Below are 13,439 nucleotides of genomic sequence, written 5' to 3'. Positions count from 1 at the left end.
GGGTTAAGAAAATTTCTCCCTCGCCTTGTTCCCAGCAGGAGATACAGGATGATGTTGCTGTCTGTCTTGCCCGCATCAGCAAATGAGGTGGAGAAATAACTTATAGAATGACGTGACAGGCATGTTGCCAGGCTTTGAAAGGCCTTGGGCCGATAGTTCCAGGCGAGAACAGTAATTATTGTTTTTCTGAATGAACTGGCCCTTCAGTCGGATAAGCGGTATATTTTTTTTTATAGCAGTGGCTGCGGAACCCTTCCAGAACTGGCCATTCCTTGAGGGGGAGACAGGAACAAGGAGCGTGGCTCTAATGTACATCTGAAGAAAAAGAGGCGTAAGATAGACCTCAGTTGGCAGTGTGTTCGTCATCCATCCTTGATTTCTTTTCTTTCATCATACTAGCATTCTTGGGAGTTAACTAGCAAGCAGCAGTGGGAGACGCCTGAGTTTTTCTCAGCTGCAGACCTAGCAAGGTTTTGATTCCTGACTGTTCCAGTGTTGTTTTTCCTAGTTTGGTGAGTTTCTTTGGCACATTTTGGTCTTAACCACCTTTACTGTCATTAGCATATTCTATTAATTGCCTTTGTCTTTTGCTATTGCATATTGCTAAGTAAATTGATTAGATATTGCTAAATAAATTCATTAGTCCCACTCTAGCATGTGCTTTTCCCCCCCCGCTCATTACATGTTAAGCCCATTTGCTCCACCACTCTCCAGTGAAAAAAGGGAAGCAAGAGCTGTGGAGGTGAAGGTGGGGTGGCAAGTACCCTTACAAGCTCTAATGGCTGACTAGTGGTTCTCAAAGTGTGCTCTGTGAATCCATTCTGTCAGAGGATCTTCAAAGTAAAGCTGTTTTCCTGATATTCAGATTTACCTTTTTCAAGTTCATTGTCTCACAAGTATAGTTTCCCAGAGGTCACCTGATATGCAACATCACAAAAAATTGAATGCAACAGATAGGAGAACCTAACTATCTTCAATTAAGCCAGAGATTTGCAAAAACGTAACACAATGCCACTCTTCTCACTAAATATTTTTGCTTTGGAAAAGTTATTTTCCAATTTAAAATTCTATATTAACATAAATGGATTTATAGCCATTTTTAAATACATATTTTTAAAATTTCTTAATTTTAATTTCTAATATGGTATTGATAAATATAACCCACATAAGCGAGTGTTCCTTGGATGCTCAATTCATAAGCATAAATGAGCCAAGACCAAAAACTTTCAGAACTGCTGCCTTAGATACATAACATAGTGTACCTTCTGGGAGCTTATGAGACTTCTGTTCCAGTTCCTGGTGCTGTCATGGAAGACATTCGGCTCCCTTGCTCGAACCACACCCCTCAGAAATTACTAAATCCACACTAAACTAGTAACTAGCGGGGGTCTCTCAGTACTTAAGTTCAGAGCTATTCCAGTAAATCCCCTTGCCACCTCTCCCAAGTACAAATCACCCATTTGTAAAGCCCAGATCTCACTGTCATGAATCAACTCCACCGTTAGTGAGATGTTTTAGTAGAGTAAAACTTATTTTGCCACCTAAATAAAATATATTTTCTGTTAATATTGTGTTAAGAAGTCTGGATAAATTTTCACTAAATTTGATGGGTATGCTTAGGATGGTCTGAATTAAAAGTTATGTGGCATATGTAAAATTCACTTTGGAGCCACCTGAAAAAGAGAGGGATTCATCCTCCGGGTGAAACTGAGGACAGATTTTTTACCAAACGTTGGGGGGCTTTTTGAGATGCTTGAGCAGAAATACAGGATACAGCATATATAAAATTCTCTTTTGGGGTTGCTGAGGTATGAGGACAGTGCAAAGAGATAATATCCACCAATCTAGAACATTAGAAACTGAGATATGAGATCCACATCACAACTGAATCATGCCATATGTTAGAATGCTATAGATGGAGAAGACACACACTGGTTTCAAATATTACAGCCCCTCCCTCCAACTGAAGCAGCCCACTCCAAGCTGCTTCTGGAGAAATGGCATGGCAATATGCCTCTAGGTGAACAGCACCAGCAGAGGTTTATTTAGTGATGGTGAATAATTCTCTCAAACAGTATCGGGCAGGCCAGCTAGTTTATTCATGTTGAATCTAAACTTTAGATCTCTGGCTTAACAATAACGTAAGAAACTTTAAAGACACAATAAATTTTGCGTTAAATCAGAGATGGTTTAAATCAGTCATATAACTTCTAAAATTCTGGGCTGGCAACTACGGCATGACAAATGTTCAGTCCGGTTACAAAAACACATTTCATTTTCCTTGGTCACCAATTCTCAAACAGATCTGAAAAAATGTACTATTTTGCAAGGCTTTCACCATATACCCACTGCTACCAGTCAAGTAATTATGGTTTCTTCATCCCCCAGGAGCATTTCTAAAAGAGCTTTTCCTCTGATCTGCTTGCCTTTGTGGGTATGTAAGAACTCAGAGTAAGTTTAAAGAATGAAGATTAACTGAGATGCCAAGAAAAGTTTTTATTGCAAGCACAGTGAGCAGAAGGAGATGTCTTCTGACACAAAGTGGCTGCCAGGTCTGCCATTAACTAAACCTCTCTGACAACCCTTCATTGGTTTAAAGCAGGTTAGTGAGCTTCTTGCTATCAGGTGTACATCATTTCTGCCATGTGGGACATTTTCTTGGGAATATACAAGTAATATTCCATGTAGCCTGACAGGTCCTCGATGGTCACATCATCCACATAGACTCGAGCTTGCTCAGAACAGGAGCGGGGAGAGCCAGACAGAGTTCTGGTGTGAAGAGACTGAGAGTAGTCCTCAAGCGTGGATCTTCGTTCTGGGGCCAAGGGAGGGACATTCTGCAGGCCTGAAAAGGAATAGACTTCCATGTCGTGCCACCGCTTACACTGGCACTCCTGGCCTAGGCACGCACATGGCTGGCCCTGGTTTAGTTTGGAAACAGATTGAAAGTCAGAGAGATCATTGGCCTTGAGACGTGCTTGGGAGACTTGAGCAGCATCAGAGGAGTCTTCCTCCTTACCCTCTGCCGGGAGCCTTGGAACCGAAGTTCTCAAAGGCTCAACAACTGCCCCTGTGTGATTAGCATCGAGAGAAGTAGAGCATTCTCCTGCATTGAACTCTTTAGGGGTTGAAATTCCCAGCCCACTGCTGCCATCAGGGGCGTCAGTCTGGCTTTTGTGCTTGAGCTGGCTGCTGGAAGAAGCTACTGCACTGCAATGTATAAACTTGGGAGGATGAAGGACAGGAGACTTAGAACGTCGTCGACGCTGGGTTCTCACTGCTCCTCGTGAAGACTTCCTTGTAGACCTAAGAGGAAAACAAATGTACAAGAAGATGTTGGGATACAGAGCTCTCCTAAACAGATTCTTTAGGATAGCTGGAAATTTGCCTCCTCTCAGGCTTGTAAGTCTAAAGTTACAAGTGTCCCCCAGAGAGATGTGCCTGCCTCCATTTACAAGCTGCCTACGTCTCTGTGTCTTAAAAACTTCAACAACCCCGTATTAGCAGGCTATAGAAATAGGAGGGTACAGGGTAGTTTTTCACTGCATTTCTTGCGCCAAACATTTGGTGCAGAATGCCTGCCCTGCCCCAACCCTTGCTCGGGAACCTTTGCCCAGCGGGTCTGGGAAAGCATCCTGCACAGACAACTTAAAGTGAGGCTGTAAAACCGAAATGTCTTGGTACCACTGTGAGGCTAATGCTACAAATGGCTACAATGCCATGGTTGCTACACAGAGCAGCAGATTTAGGATTCATTTCTATCACTGGTGACAGCTCACACACAGACTTAGACTCCCTGAAGCTTTCAGATACTGGGAATCATCATACACACTATATAACTTCTAACATATTTAAATAAATAAAAGAACTAAGCAAAGAAAAAAGGAGACTCAAAACTACTAAGCCAATTTAAAAACAGAACCAAACAGAACTGTACAGCCCACAGACACGGCTGCCCTGGGCTACCACTGTGAGCCACCAAGCCCAAGCTGAGGTGTTCCCCCTGGGCCCTGTTCACCCCTCCACCCCCACACCTGCCTTCCTGGCCAGCAGATGTGTCACACCACCGGCTACTATTGGGGCTCACACTGGCTACTATTTACATGTTGGGGCCCTGCTGTCGGCAATCACTGGGCAATCACTGGGTCCTAAGAAGTAGAATCTCACTCTGAGCCTGTGCCAGGCTCACTGGAGGAGGGAAGGGTGTGCTGGAATCTGGGTCCCACTAGGCAGAAATCAAAACTGCCCCCGGCACTGCCCCCTATGCACCCATCCCACCAGGCTAGTCATTTCAACCTGAGACCGACTCAGCAACCGAACACAAAGTGTGTCCACCAGTCAGGCTAGTGCACACTAGGCAGGCAGGGCAGGAATTTTCTCACTTGTCTAAGTACCTCCATAATATCCTCAGATCTTACTGCTTGCCTTCCAAAGCCTAAAATATTTACTGTTCGGCCCTTTATGAAAAAAGTTGGCTGGCCCCTAACCTAGAAGGCAGCTCAGAGACTTGGGAGATTTGGGAAAATGTAACAGTTAAGAAATATGGAGGGGCAGCCGGTAAGCTCAGCTGGTTAGAGCGTGGTGCTCATAACACCAAGGTTGCAGGTTCCATCCCCGCATGAGCCACTGTGAGCTGCGCCCTCCTTAAAAATTAATTAATTAAAAAATCAGATGTCAAAAAAAAAGAAATATGTAAGACAGCATAAGTCTGGAGTTGCTAAAAGAAAGGCTACAGAGAATGGAAGATAGTGGTTTTTAAAGAGATAATGGCAGAGAAATTTTCTAAACTAGTAAAAGAAGAAAATCTACAGCTATAGGAAGCACACTGACGCAGGAGAAATAAAAAGAAATCCACATGGAGACACACTATAGCAAAACTGTAGACTACAGGGCAGCCGGTTAGCTCAGCTGGTCAGAACGCGGTGCTCTTAACAACAAGGTTTCGGGTTCGATCCCCACATGGGCCACTGTGAGCTGCGCCCTCCACAACTAGACTGAAACAACTACTTGACTTGGAGCTGATGGGTCCTGGAAAAACACACTTAAATAAATAAAAGTTAAAAAAAAAAAAAAAAAAACCCAAAAATTGTAGACTACCAAACACAATAGGAAAATTTTAAGAGCAGCCTGAGATTAGACAGATTATTTCTAAATGAATAACAATTAGCCTGAAAGAAGGCTTTTCAATGTCAACATGAAGACAATGAACAATACCTTCTAGTGCTGAGGGGGGGAAAAACTATCAACCTAGAACTATGATTTCATGTATACCAAATCAGGTATATCTTTCGAGAACAAGGATAAAATAAAGATATTTTCAGACACATCAAAGCATACTTTCCAATAGAACATGATGCTATACAACTCCAGGAGCACCATTAATTTATTCTATGTGGAGTTCTATCACACGGAGGCCTTATTTGCTAGTAACAGGCCTTTACTAAAGGAACTTCTGAAGGAAGTACTTTAGAAAGGAAAAAAGTGATCCGATGGAAGGTCTGAGAGCAAAGAGTGTAAATGAGACAAATCTAAACAAATATTATTGAAATAATAATACAGTAGGCTAAATAAAACCTAACTTGTGAGATTAAAAAAGTGACAGAACTAAAATACTGGGCAACTACACCATGGAAGTCATGAGATCAGGGTAAAGGGTTTTAAGGAGGCGAGTTAAAATGTTAACGTCTGTCTTTGTTCAGCATGTATGGTAAAATTTCAAGGCTAACTACTAAAAAAGTAGAAACAACGTACACAATCTCCAAACTAGCAGGAGGAAAAATGGCAGAGGGAAAAACAAACAAACAAACCCATTTCAAACAATTTTTTTTAAAGGGTGGGAGGAGAGAAGGTAAGAGAAAGAAAAAAGCATGACAAATAGCATGAAGTAAGACGGCAGAAACAAGTCCAAATATATCAATTAACAAAATATATGTAAATGAATTTAACTCAGCAGTTACAAAAGATGATCAGACTCAATAAAACAAAACAAGCCATATGCATTTGAGACACACCTAAATATTTAAAACACAGAATGCTTGAAAATAATAGAAAAAGATACACTAGGCAAATACTAAAACAACTGGACTAGCAACATTAATTCCAGATAGACTTTAAGACAAAAGCCATTATAAGGGATTAAGAATGTCACTATATAATAAAAGTCTCAATTCACCATAAAGAAAACATTCTCAACTGGCATGAACCTAGGCTGTATGAACCTAAAAATAAAGCCTTAAAATACATAAAGAAAAAATACAGAGCTTAAGGGGAAAATAGACAAATGCATTCCCATGAGGGAAATTTCAACATACCTCTCTCAATTATTGATAGGTCAAGCTGACAAAAATTATTTGAAAAAAGATTCAAATAACACATTTAAAAGCTTAATTTCATGGACATATATAGAAACTAAAAATGATCAGAGAAGACCCGTTCTTCTCAAACACACATAGAACATGTATAGAAACTGACTGTGAACCATGCCACACAGCAAGTCTTAGCAAATTCACAAGTGGGAAGAATGGTCTTCTCTAATCGTTGGGTCTTGGGTTCCGTATCATAACATTCATTTCTGCATATTTGGGAAAGAAAATCCAACAATATTTTAAGATATTGGGATAAAAACCATCTGCAATGAGTAGCTCTTACCCGTGCCAACTGTCTTTAGATGCACATGTGGTTTTAGGTTTGGCATCATCTGCTGCTGTTCTGACTGACGCTCTGACACTTGGGACTTCTCCGACAGACAGAGATGCTATGGACCTGAAGACAAGAACAAAGTTTACTGCTATAGAAAAGTGTGCAAGAAAGAGAACTTATTGCTCTCACCAATCCAAATGTAACTTATTTTCTTTCTAGTTTGAGTTTCTCAAAAATTGCTCAGCTTTTAGTGAAAATTTTCCTCCTTTAGTGCAAATTTAGAGGATCCCTAAAAGCCCACTGTTGCAAAATCACAAGCCAAAGAATGATTCTTAAGTATAACCAGCAGCAGGATATAAATAGACTTTTCGGCTGTTTATCTGGGGCAGATCAGGCCTTATCCAGAGAGAATGCTAATGACGCTGACTACTTGTTTTATGTGGGTAAACCAGAGCCGGAAACTAAGTTTAGGAGCAAAAACTTTAGGAGACTCAATCTAACTTGAAAATGAATACATTTTCAAATATTACAAAACATTTCAGAAAAATATTCTAATTTTTACAACTACTAAACTTGAAATATTACTGAGTTAAGTCTAAGCAGGTTGAAATTATGGGTTCCCTGTAAAGATGAAAAAATTTAAAAAGAGAGAAAAAAAATCATCCATAATGTCACAACCCAGAGATTACCAACATTACCATTTTGGTATAAATCCTTTCAGCTCCTTTCAATACACACATATACACACACACACACACACACTGGGCTCCTACCACATGCTGTGGTACTGATAAAGATACTTTAGAAAGAGACAATCTACTAAAGTAAAATTTAAAACTGTTCACTGAAAAATAATTTAAAATAAAAAGTAACTGGCAATAATTTAAATGTCCAATAACAGAAAATACTATATTATATAAATTACGGCTCATCCATACAATAGAATATTAGGAACTTATTAAAAATTAAGTGTACAAAGAACTTTTAATAACATGAGAGAATACTTATAATATTAAGAGGAAACAGCATGGATAAGCACCTATACATACATTATGATCTCAGCTATGGAAAAAAAGTGTATCATGTTATATACGGTCTACATATTAACAGTACTTATGGTAAACTGTGATATTTACTTCCTTTTCTATTTTTGTGAATTCTTCTTTAATAAATATGTGTTATTTTATAGCCAGATAAAAAGGATTACATTATTTTAAAATAAATATATAGAGATCTGTCTTGGTAAGACAAATACCATTAGAAATCCAAACCTGTTGAACAAGATCATGCTAAATTCCTGGCATGGCTTGGTTAGTTTACGAGTCAGTACTTCAGACGTCCCAATTGTAAGTTGGCAACAATATGAAACAACTAGAATGTATGATAGGCTATACAGGTCTTATTTTGCTTAGTCATGGTTATGACTCACCCGTTCTATTCTTGTTCGGTTTTCTCAAATACTCTCCACTCTTCCTTCTCTTTCTATAATTTTACTCAAAGCAGATCACATGCTACAAGTATATAATATTTGGCCATATATTGCACAGATATTTTGACAGCTTTTTAAAAATGTTCCAAGTAATTTTTAGAGGTACTGAAATGGCTTAATTTATGTTCCAACTTCTTAAAATACCAGTAAAAAAGTCTGTATATCAAGTTACTTATATAAATTTATAAACTAAAAAATTTATGTGCATGTGTGTGTGTATACATGCATTCCTAGTATTTTCCTACTTTAAAAAAATTTATTTCTATACCACAAATCACGATGGAATACACTATGACCACAATCTGAACTGTTTCTCTGCTTTGTTTACATTTCCCAAAATGGCTTATAAAGCCCTGATCAATTGTAATGGCAGGATGACCACCATTTTGGAAAAACCATTCGGAAGAGAAAGATTTATTTTAAGTACCATGGAAGCAAATGTGAGCACCTGTAACAGCTATTGCGCAATCAATACATTTAGTATAAATCAGTATTAGTATAAATCTTCTCATTTGGTAGGCCAAGATAGTGTTAGCAATAAGCAGAAAGCCATAACATCTATTGAATTTTTACTACGTGCCAGGTACTGCATGCATTTCTTCATGTTGTTTTCAAGGTACCATATAATGGAATGGTTAAGAGCACAGGTCCTGGAGACAAACTATCTGGGTTCAAATCCCACTTTTTACCAATGTGGCCTTTAGCAAGTGACTCAATTCATCTGTGGCTCATTTGTAAACTGGAATAACAGTAGTATCTTATCTTCTAAATTGGTATTGAGGATTAAATAATTTGTACAGAGTAGTTAAGCCAGTGTCTAGGACATAGTGAGTAATAAATTTTAGTAATTATTATTATTATTACGTGTTGTGGAGTGTTTACTCTGAGTTTCCAGTGTTTGGTTTCCATTCACGAAAAGAAATATTCTTATAGTCATTAAAAATTGGAGATTTCTTCTGGCCTGGAGCAAAGAATGGAGATGAACAGAGTCCTACACAAAACATTTTGCAAAGGGTGAATTATTAACATTCAGACAGCAGCTGGTCTATAGGTGCTCTAATTAGTTTGGCCACAGGGTCCAAGATTATTGATCTCTATGACAGAACCCTAATGAATAGAGGTTTCCATAGTGATAGCCTCAGCAACAGAGCCCATGAAATCGACACTGTCTACACAGATTTCTATTGAGCCAATTCGCTTTTAGTGGAAAATGCTGTGACTCCCTAGTATGAGGAAATCCTTGATGGGACACTGCTTGATGTTAGATTAAAAAGAGAGCAGGATAACCCTCCTCAAAAGTAAGGAAAACCAAAACACCCAACCCTGCAGTACAAATAAGCTGCAACTTTTCAAAATTTAACAGAAGAGTTTCTGTCATAAGTAATACAATGCTGTGCAGAATTTGGTAGACTGTCACACTATCAGCATTTGTATCTCCTACAAATAATGAGAAATTTTAGTAGAGAAAGAGCTCCTCAGAGATAAAGCCTATTTGAAGCTAGTAAACAATTCCCAAATAGCATATTTCATATTTAATTACCCCGATGCATCCACTCTTAATTTCTTGAAAGCAGTTTGTAGACTCTCCTCCTCTCCATCCTTGGCTTCGGATTTCATTGTGCAAGTTTTCCCACTACTATGGATGGTCCCGTTAATACTAAAAAAGAAAATCAAAATAAAATGAGCCAAATGAAAACAGGTGGGTTCAAAAGAATACCTTTTGTCAAACTCTTTATTCCGGATACTATTGCTATTTGTTGGGGCTGGGGACAAATTTCTATTTCTAAAAGGAAGTTGCAGTGTAGATAATTAGGAAACTGTAAGTTTTATTTCTTATAGTTATTATGATAGAATTTAAACTGCCCAAATACTTGATGTCAATATCCTATTACACAGTCTTGGAAACTAGATCACCTAAAGTCTGTGTTTAAGTATACTTTTTAACAGGAAGAAAAAAAATCTCCGCAGTTGTAGAGGTCTAGAAACCTACAAGATAAAATGACTTTTGCATCAGAAATTAAAAGGGAAAAGCTCAACCAAAAGCACTCTGATTCTTTAAAATGCTACTGAATATTTATCTAGTTTAACCCTAAAAAGTCCAGGTAAGTGTAGCTTCATGCTACACCATAGCATTTCTCTAAAGCAATCCTAACCCAAACATCAATATGCGTATCAATTTTCATACCCAGATATCAAGCTGTTACCATTGTTAAAGCAGGATTACAAACATATTTCAATGGTTACTGATTATTCTATACTCTACCAGTAAGGTTGATACCTTCATTTTTTGTAGCTTTGAGTATTTTAATTATTACACAAGAAAGAAAGAAAATAAATGAACTATACTTGCAACTCAAAAAAATGAAAAGAACAAACTTAGCCAAAAGAAAGAGGTAAGAAGTAAAGAAAAAATAGAGATTATTGTTCTATAGATGAGCCTTTAAATGATCTTCAACTTTAAATCATCTTCACTCAACTAGCTTGATAAATCCAAGTTTTCCATTTCTTCCACCCTAATTATATTTAAACAAAGAAAAGGAGCAGAGGAACCAATCAAAGCAAGAAGAGATACAACTGAGAAGCCTGTTAATAAATTCTTTGAAACTAGTTTCCCAATTATTGTAAAGTATTAGTTAATACCAAATCCTGAACAAAAAATAAACTGGTATCTATGATATGAGAATCAGAAAGAAAGGAAAGTAAAACAAAAAAATAGAAGATAGGGGATTTTTGAAGCAAAGAATTCCCTTTACCTCTTCTTTATTTCTAACCTGCTACCCCCACCCCATTCTCCACCCCCCTTAGGCACTCTCAGAGGGAGCAGTGCCTCTCTCTATGGCCCCCTGGATCCTACCTGCTCATCCTCAGGAGTGGGTTTGATGTCATTATGAGACCTCTAATATTCCAAAGGTCAGGATGTCATAATATGTTGGCTATAATATAACCATAATAGTACCAGTGGCAGAATAAAGAAACAAGGAATTAAGACTATTCAGTTTTGTGTGTGTGTGTGTGTGTATGTGTAATTTATGTGTAGAGGAAGGTATTCTTTTAAGGCAGTTCTCTCTCGATTGAAACACTGAAAACTGTCAAAAGAATTCAGCTAGCTTTCACTTCAACTTCTTAAGACAAAAATTTGAATACACTCCCCACATGTATTTTGCTGGTTTATTTAACCTGTATATGAACTTGAGTAAACATTATCAATTCCATGCATCACTGGTTTCTAATTCTTCTGGATTTGGAGGAGGATCCTTCCCCACATACACAAGTAATGTCCCGTATATTTACGTAAAGATCACATTCTAATATTTTTAAAGTTCCACAGCATCTAAAAGGGTGTTATTGTAAGATGTAAACAAATTCATCCTGTTGGCAGAACGAAAATAAAGTTTGACGTACAGTTTTCAATTACTTTATGACCAAAAGCTCAGACTACTGGTCCTTATAGTTAAATTATTACTTCCACAAATATTTATAGAATTCCTACCATGGGCTCTAGCACTAAACTGGGTGCTAGGGATATAAGGGTGAACCTGACACATACCAGGACTGTGAACCCCATTCCTGTAAGGACTAGAATCTCATTCCTGCCCTAACACGGTGCTAAGAAGCTCCGTACCCAGATAGCTAACTTTTAATTACATGGTGCTGACTTAATGGTACTGCAGGTGACCTCTACATGTTAATACAAACTTAGTTAACATTCTTGTCAACACACTAAAAGTTAAAAACCAAAACCGACCAAAATAAAAACTAGTTACGGACTAAAACTTTAGGAATGAAATCCCATCTCAACTATTTTCAGAGACGCAGTATTTTGATTACTCATCTTTTTCCTCAGTTATATTAACCCAGAGCAAAGTTGAGTCTTAGGTATGACCTTAAGAGATAAATCAGAGCATGCCTGTAATTACAAAAAGTTTACTGTGCTTCTCTGTCTTCCTAGCTTCCCATTTTCTCAAATCAGGAGCTGTAGGACTAACTCCAGGAAGAGGTTTGCTCCTCTTCATTCATATTAAATTTGTGGAGGATTTTCTTGCCCTTTTCACCTCACTGACTTCTTGAAATTGAACAATCCCCCAAAAGATCAACCTTTTAAAGGCCTATCAGAAGTTACTTTGTATTAAGTCAAATCACACCAGGCATTTAACTTTGCCTAGGATTTCCCCCAACCTTTCAAAACTGACAAATTTCTTCTAAATTCCTCCATCAAAAGGGCGAATTTCTGGTTTTCTCTGACTTTCAAGGTATATAGCATGTGTGTCACAATGTTATATCTTGCAGTTTTTAAGCAAGACCTCTTTGAACCTCAAGTTAGGTCCAAATTTCCAGGATCCTGGAAAGACCTGAGAATTATCAGTAAAGGATCCGCACGTAAGCGTTTCATCACAATGTTAAAGATTTAGAAACTTTTCCAGCCCACCGGGAAAGAAAACCCAGTCCAGCAATTCTCAAAGTCGCCAACAAGACTAGATTGAAAGAATCAGTTCCCGGGACTAAACATACTCACATGTCTACAACACCCACTCAACCTCTACACTCCCGGTGCTAGAGCCAAAGCACGATGTTATTCTTTTCACCCAGAACCTGGATCGTTCCTTAAACAGGATCAGGAGAAAAGATCAGAACCTGAGGGGCTCGGACAATGGAAAGCTGTCCAGGACCCTAAACCTGGCCGCCCGGGGTCTCCAGTGAGAAGTTGTCCCTGCAGGATACTCCCGGGCCAGAATGAGAGGTTTGAGTCAGGCCAAGGCGCCAGGGATGCAGAAGGAGGCGGGAGCGGAGCCAAAGAGGCAGTCAACGAGACTGGGGCTCAGAAACGAGCGGGAAAGGGCGGGAAGGGGCAAAGGGCAGCAGAGGAGAGCGAAAAGGGGAAGCTACGGTCGGGCGGGAGAGGGCGGAGGAGTAGGACTGGGCGGGGGCCACGAAAGGACAGGAAAGCGGGAAGGGGCGAGAGAGCGGAGCTGGGGCAGGGCCAGGCCGCAGCAGCTGAGGGGGCGCGGAGAGGCCCAGGCCCGGCCCAGGCAGTCAGCGCCGGGGTACGACGAGACCAGAGGCGGGCAGGCCCAGCGGAAGCCACCCGCAGCCAGGTCGGGCCAGGAGGCCGAGACGCGGTGCCGAAACCCTTCCCCGCGGCGACAGGACTCTCACCTCCTCGCAGCTGGGGCGCTCCGGAGACCCAGTCTCTACGGTTCCGATCGCCTCTCCTCGAACGCAGCGCCCGACGGACCCGGATCCAAACCCGCGGAGGGGGCAGCCCGCGCCCCCGAAGTCGCACTGCGCCTGCGCCCCTAGGTCACGCGCCCCG

The 13,439-nt window shown here is 39.8% G+C and overlaps 1 protein-coding gene across 2 annotated transcripts; it reads right to left on the bottom strand.

Moving 5' to 3' along the window:
• Nucleotides 1-2,080: 2,080 nt before the first annotated feature.
• On the bottom strand, nucleotides 2,081-13,434 carry OSER1 (oxidative stress responsive serine rich 1). Of its 2 annotated transcripts, XM_033094761.1 has the most exons (5): nucleotides 13,283-13,434; nucleotides 9,669-9,785; nucleotides 6,649-6,762; nucleotides 3,020-3,306; nucleotides 2,477-2,845 (listed from the first exon to the last, which is right to left on the bottom strand). In XM_033094761.1, exons 2-5 carry the CDS (start codon nucleotides 9,743-9,745, stop codon nucleotides 2,622-2,624), a joined length of 702 nt encoding a protein of 233 aa, XP_032950652.1. In that variant the 5' UTR covers nucleotides 9,746-9,785; nucleotides 13,283-13,434; the 3' UTR covers nucleotides 2,477-2,621. The 2 variants fall into 2 exon arrangements, with proteins under 2 accessions (XP_032950651.1, XP_032950652.1); XM_033094760.1 differs by having other exon boundaries at nucleotides 2,081-3,306; nucleotides 13,283-13,433.
• Between the last annotated feature and the right edge of the window lie 5 nt (nucleotides 13,435-13,439).

This window comes from Rhinolophus ferrumequinum, chromosome 23 (assembly GCF_004115265.2).
Source record: "Rhinolophus ferrumequinum isolate MPI-CBG mRhiFer1 chromosome 23, mRhiFer1_v1.p, whole genome shotgun sequence".
Lineage (NCBI taxonomy): Eukaryota > Metazoa > Chordata > Mammalia > Chiroptera > Rhinolophidae > Rhinolophus > Rhinolophus ferrumequinum.
The sequence above is the reverse complement of the archived record's forward strand: the minus strand, read 5'-3'. Positions and strand labels throughout refer to the sequence as shown.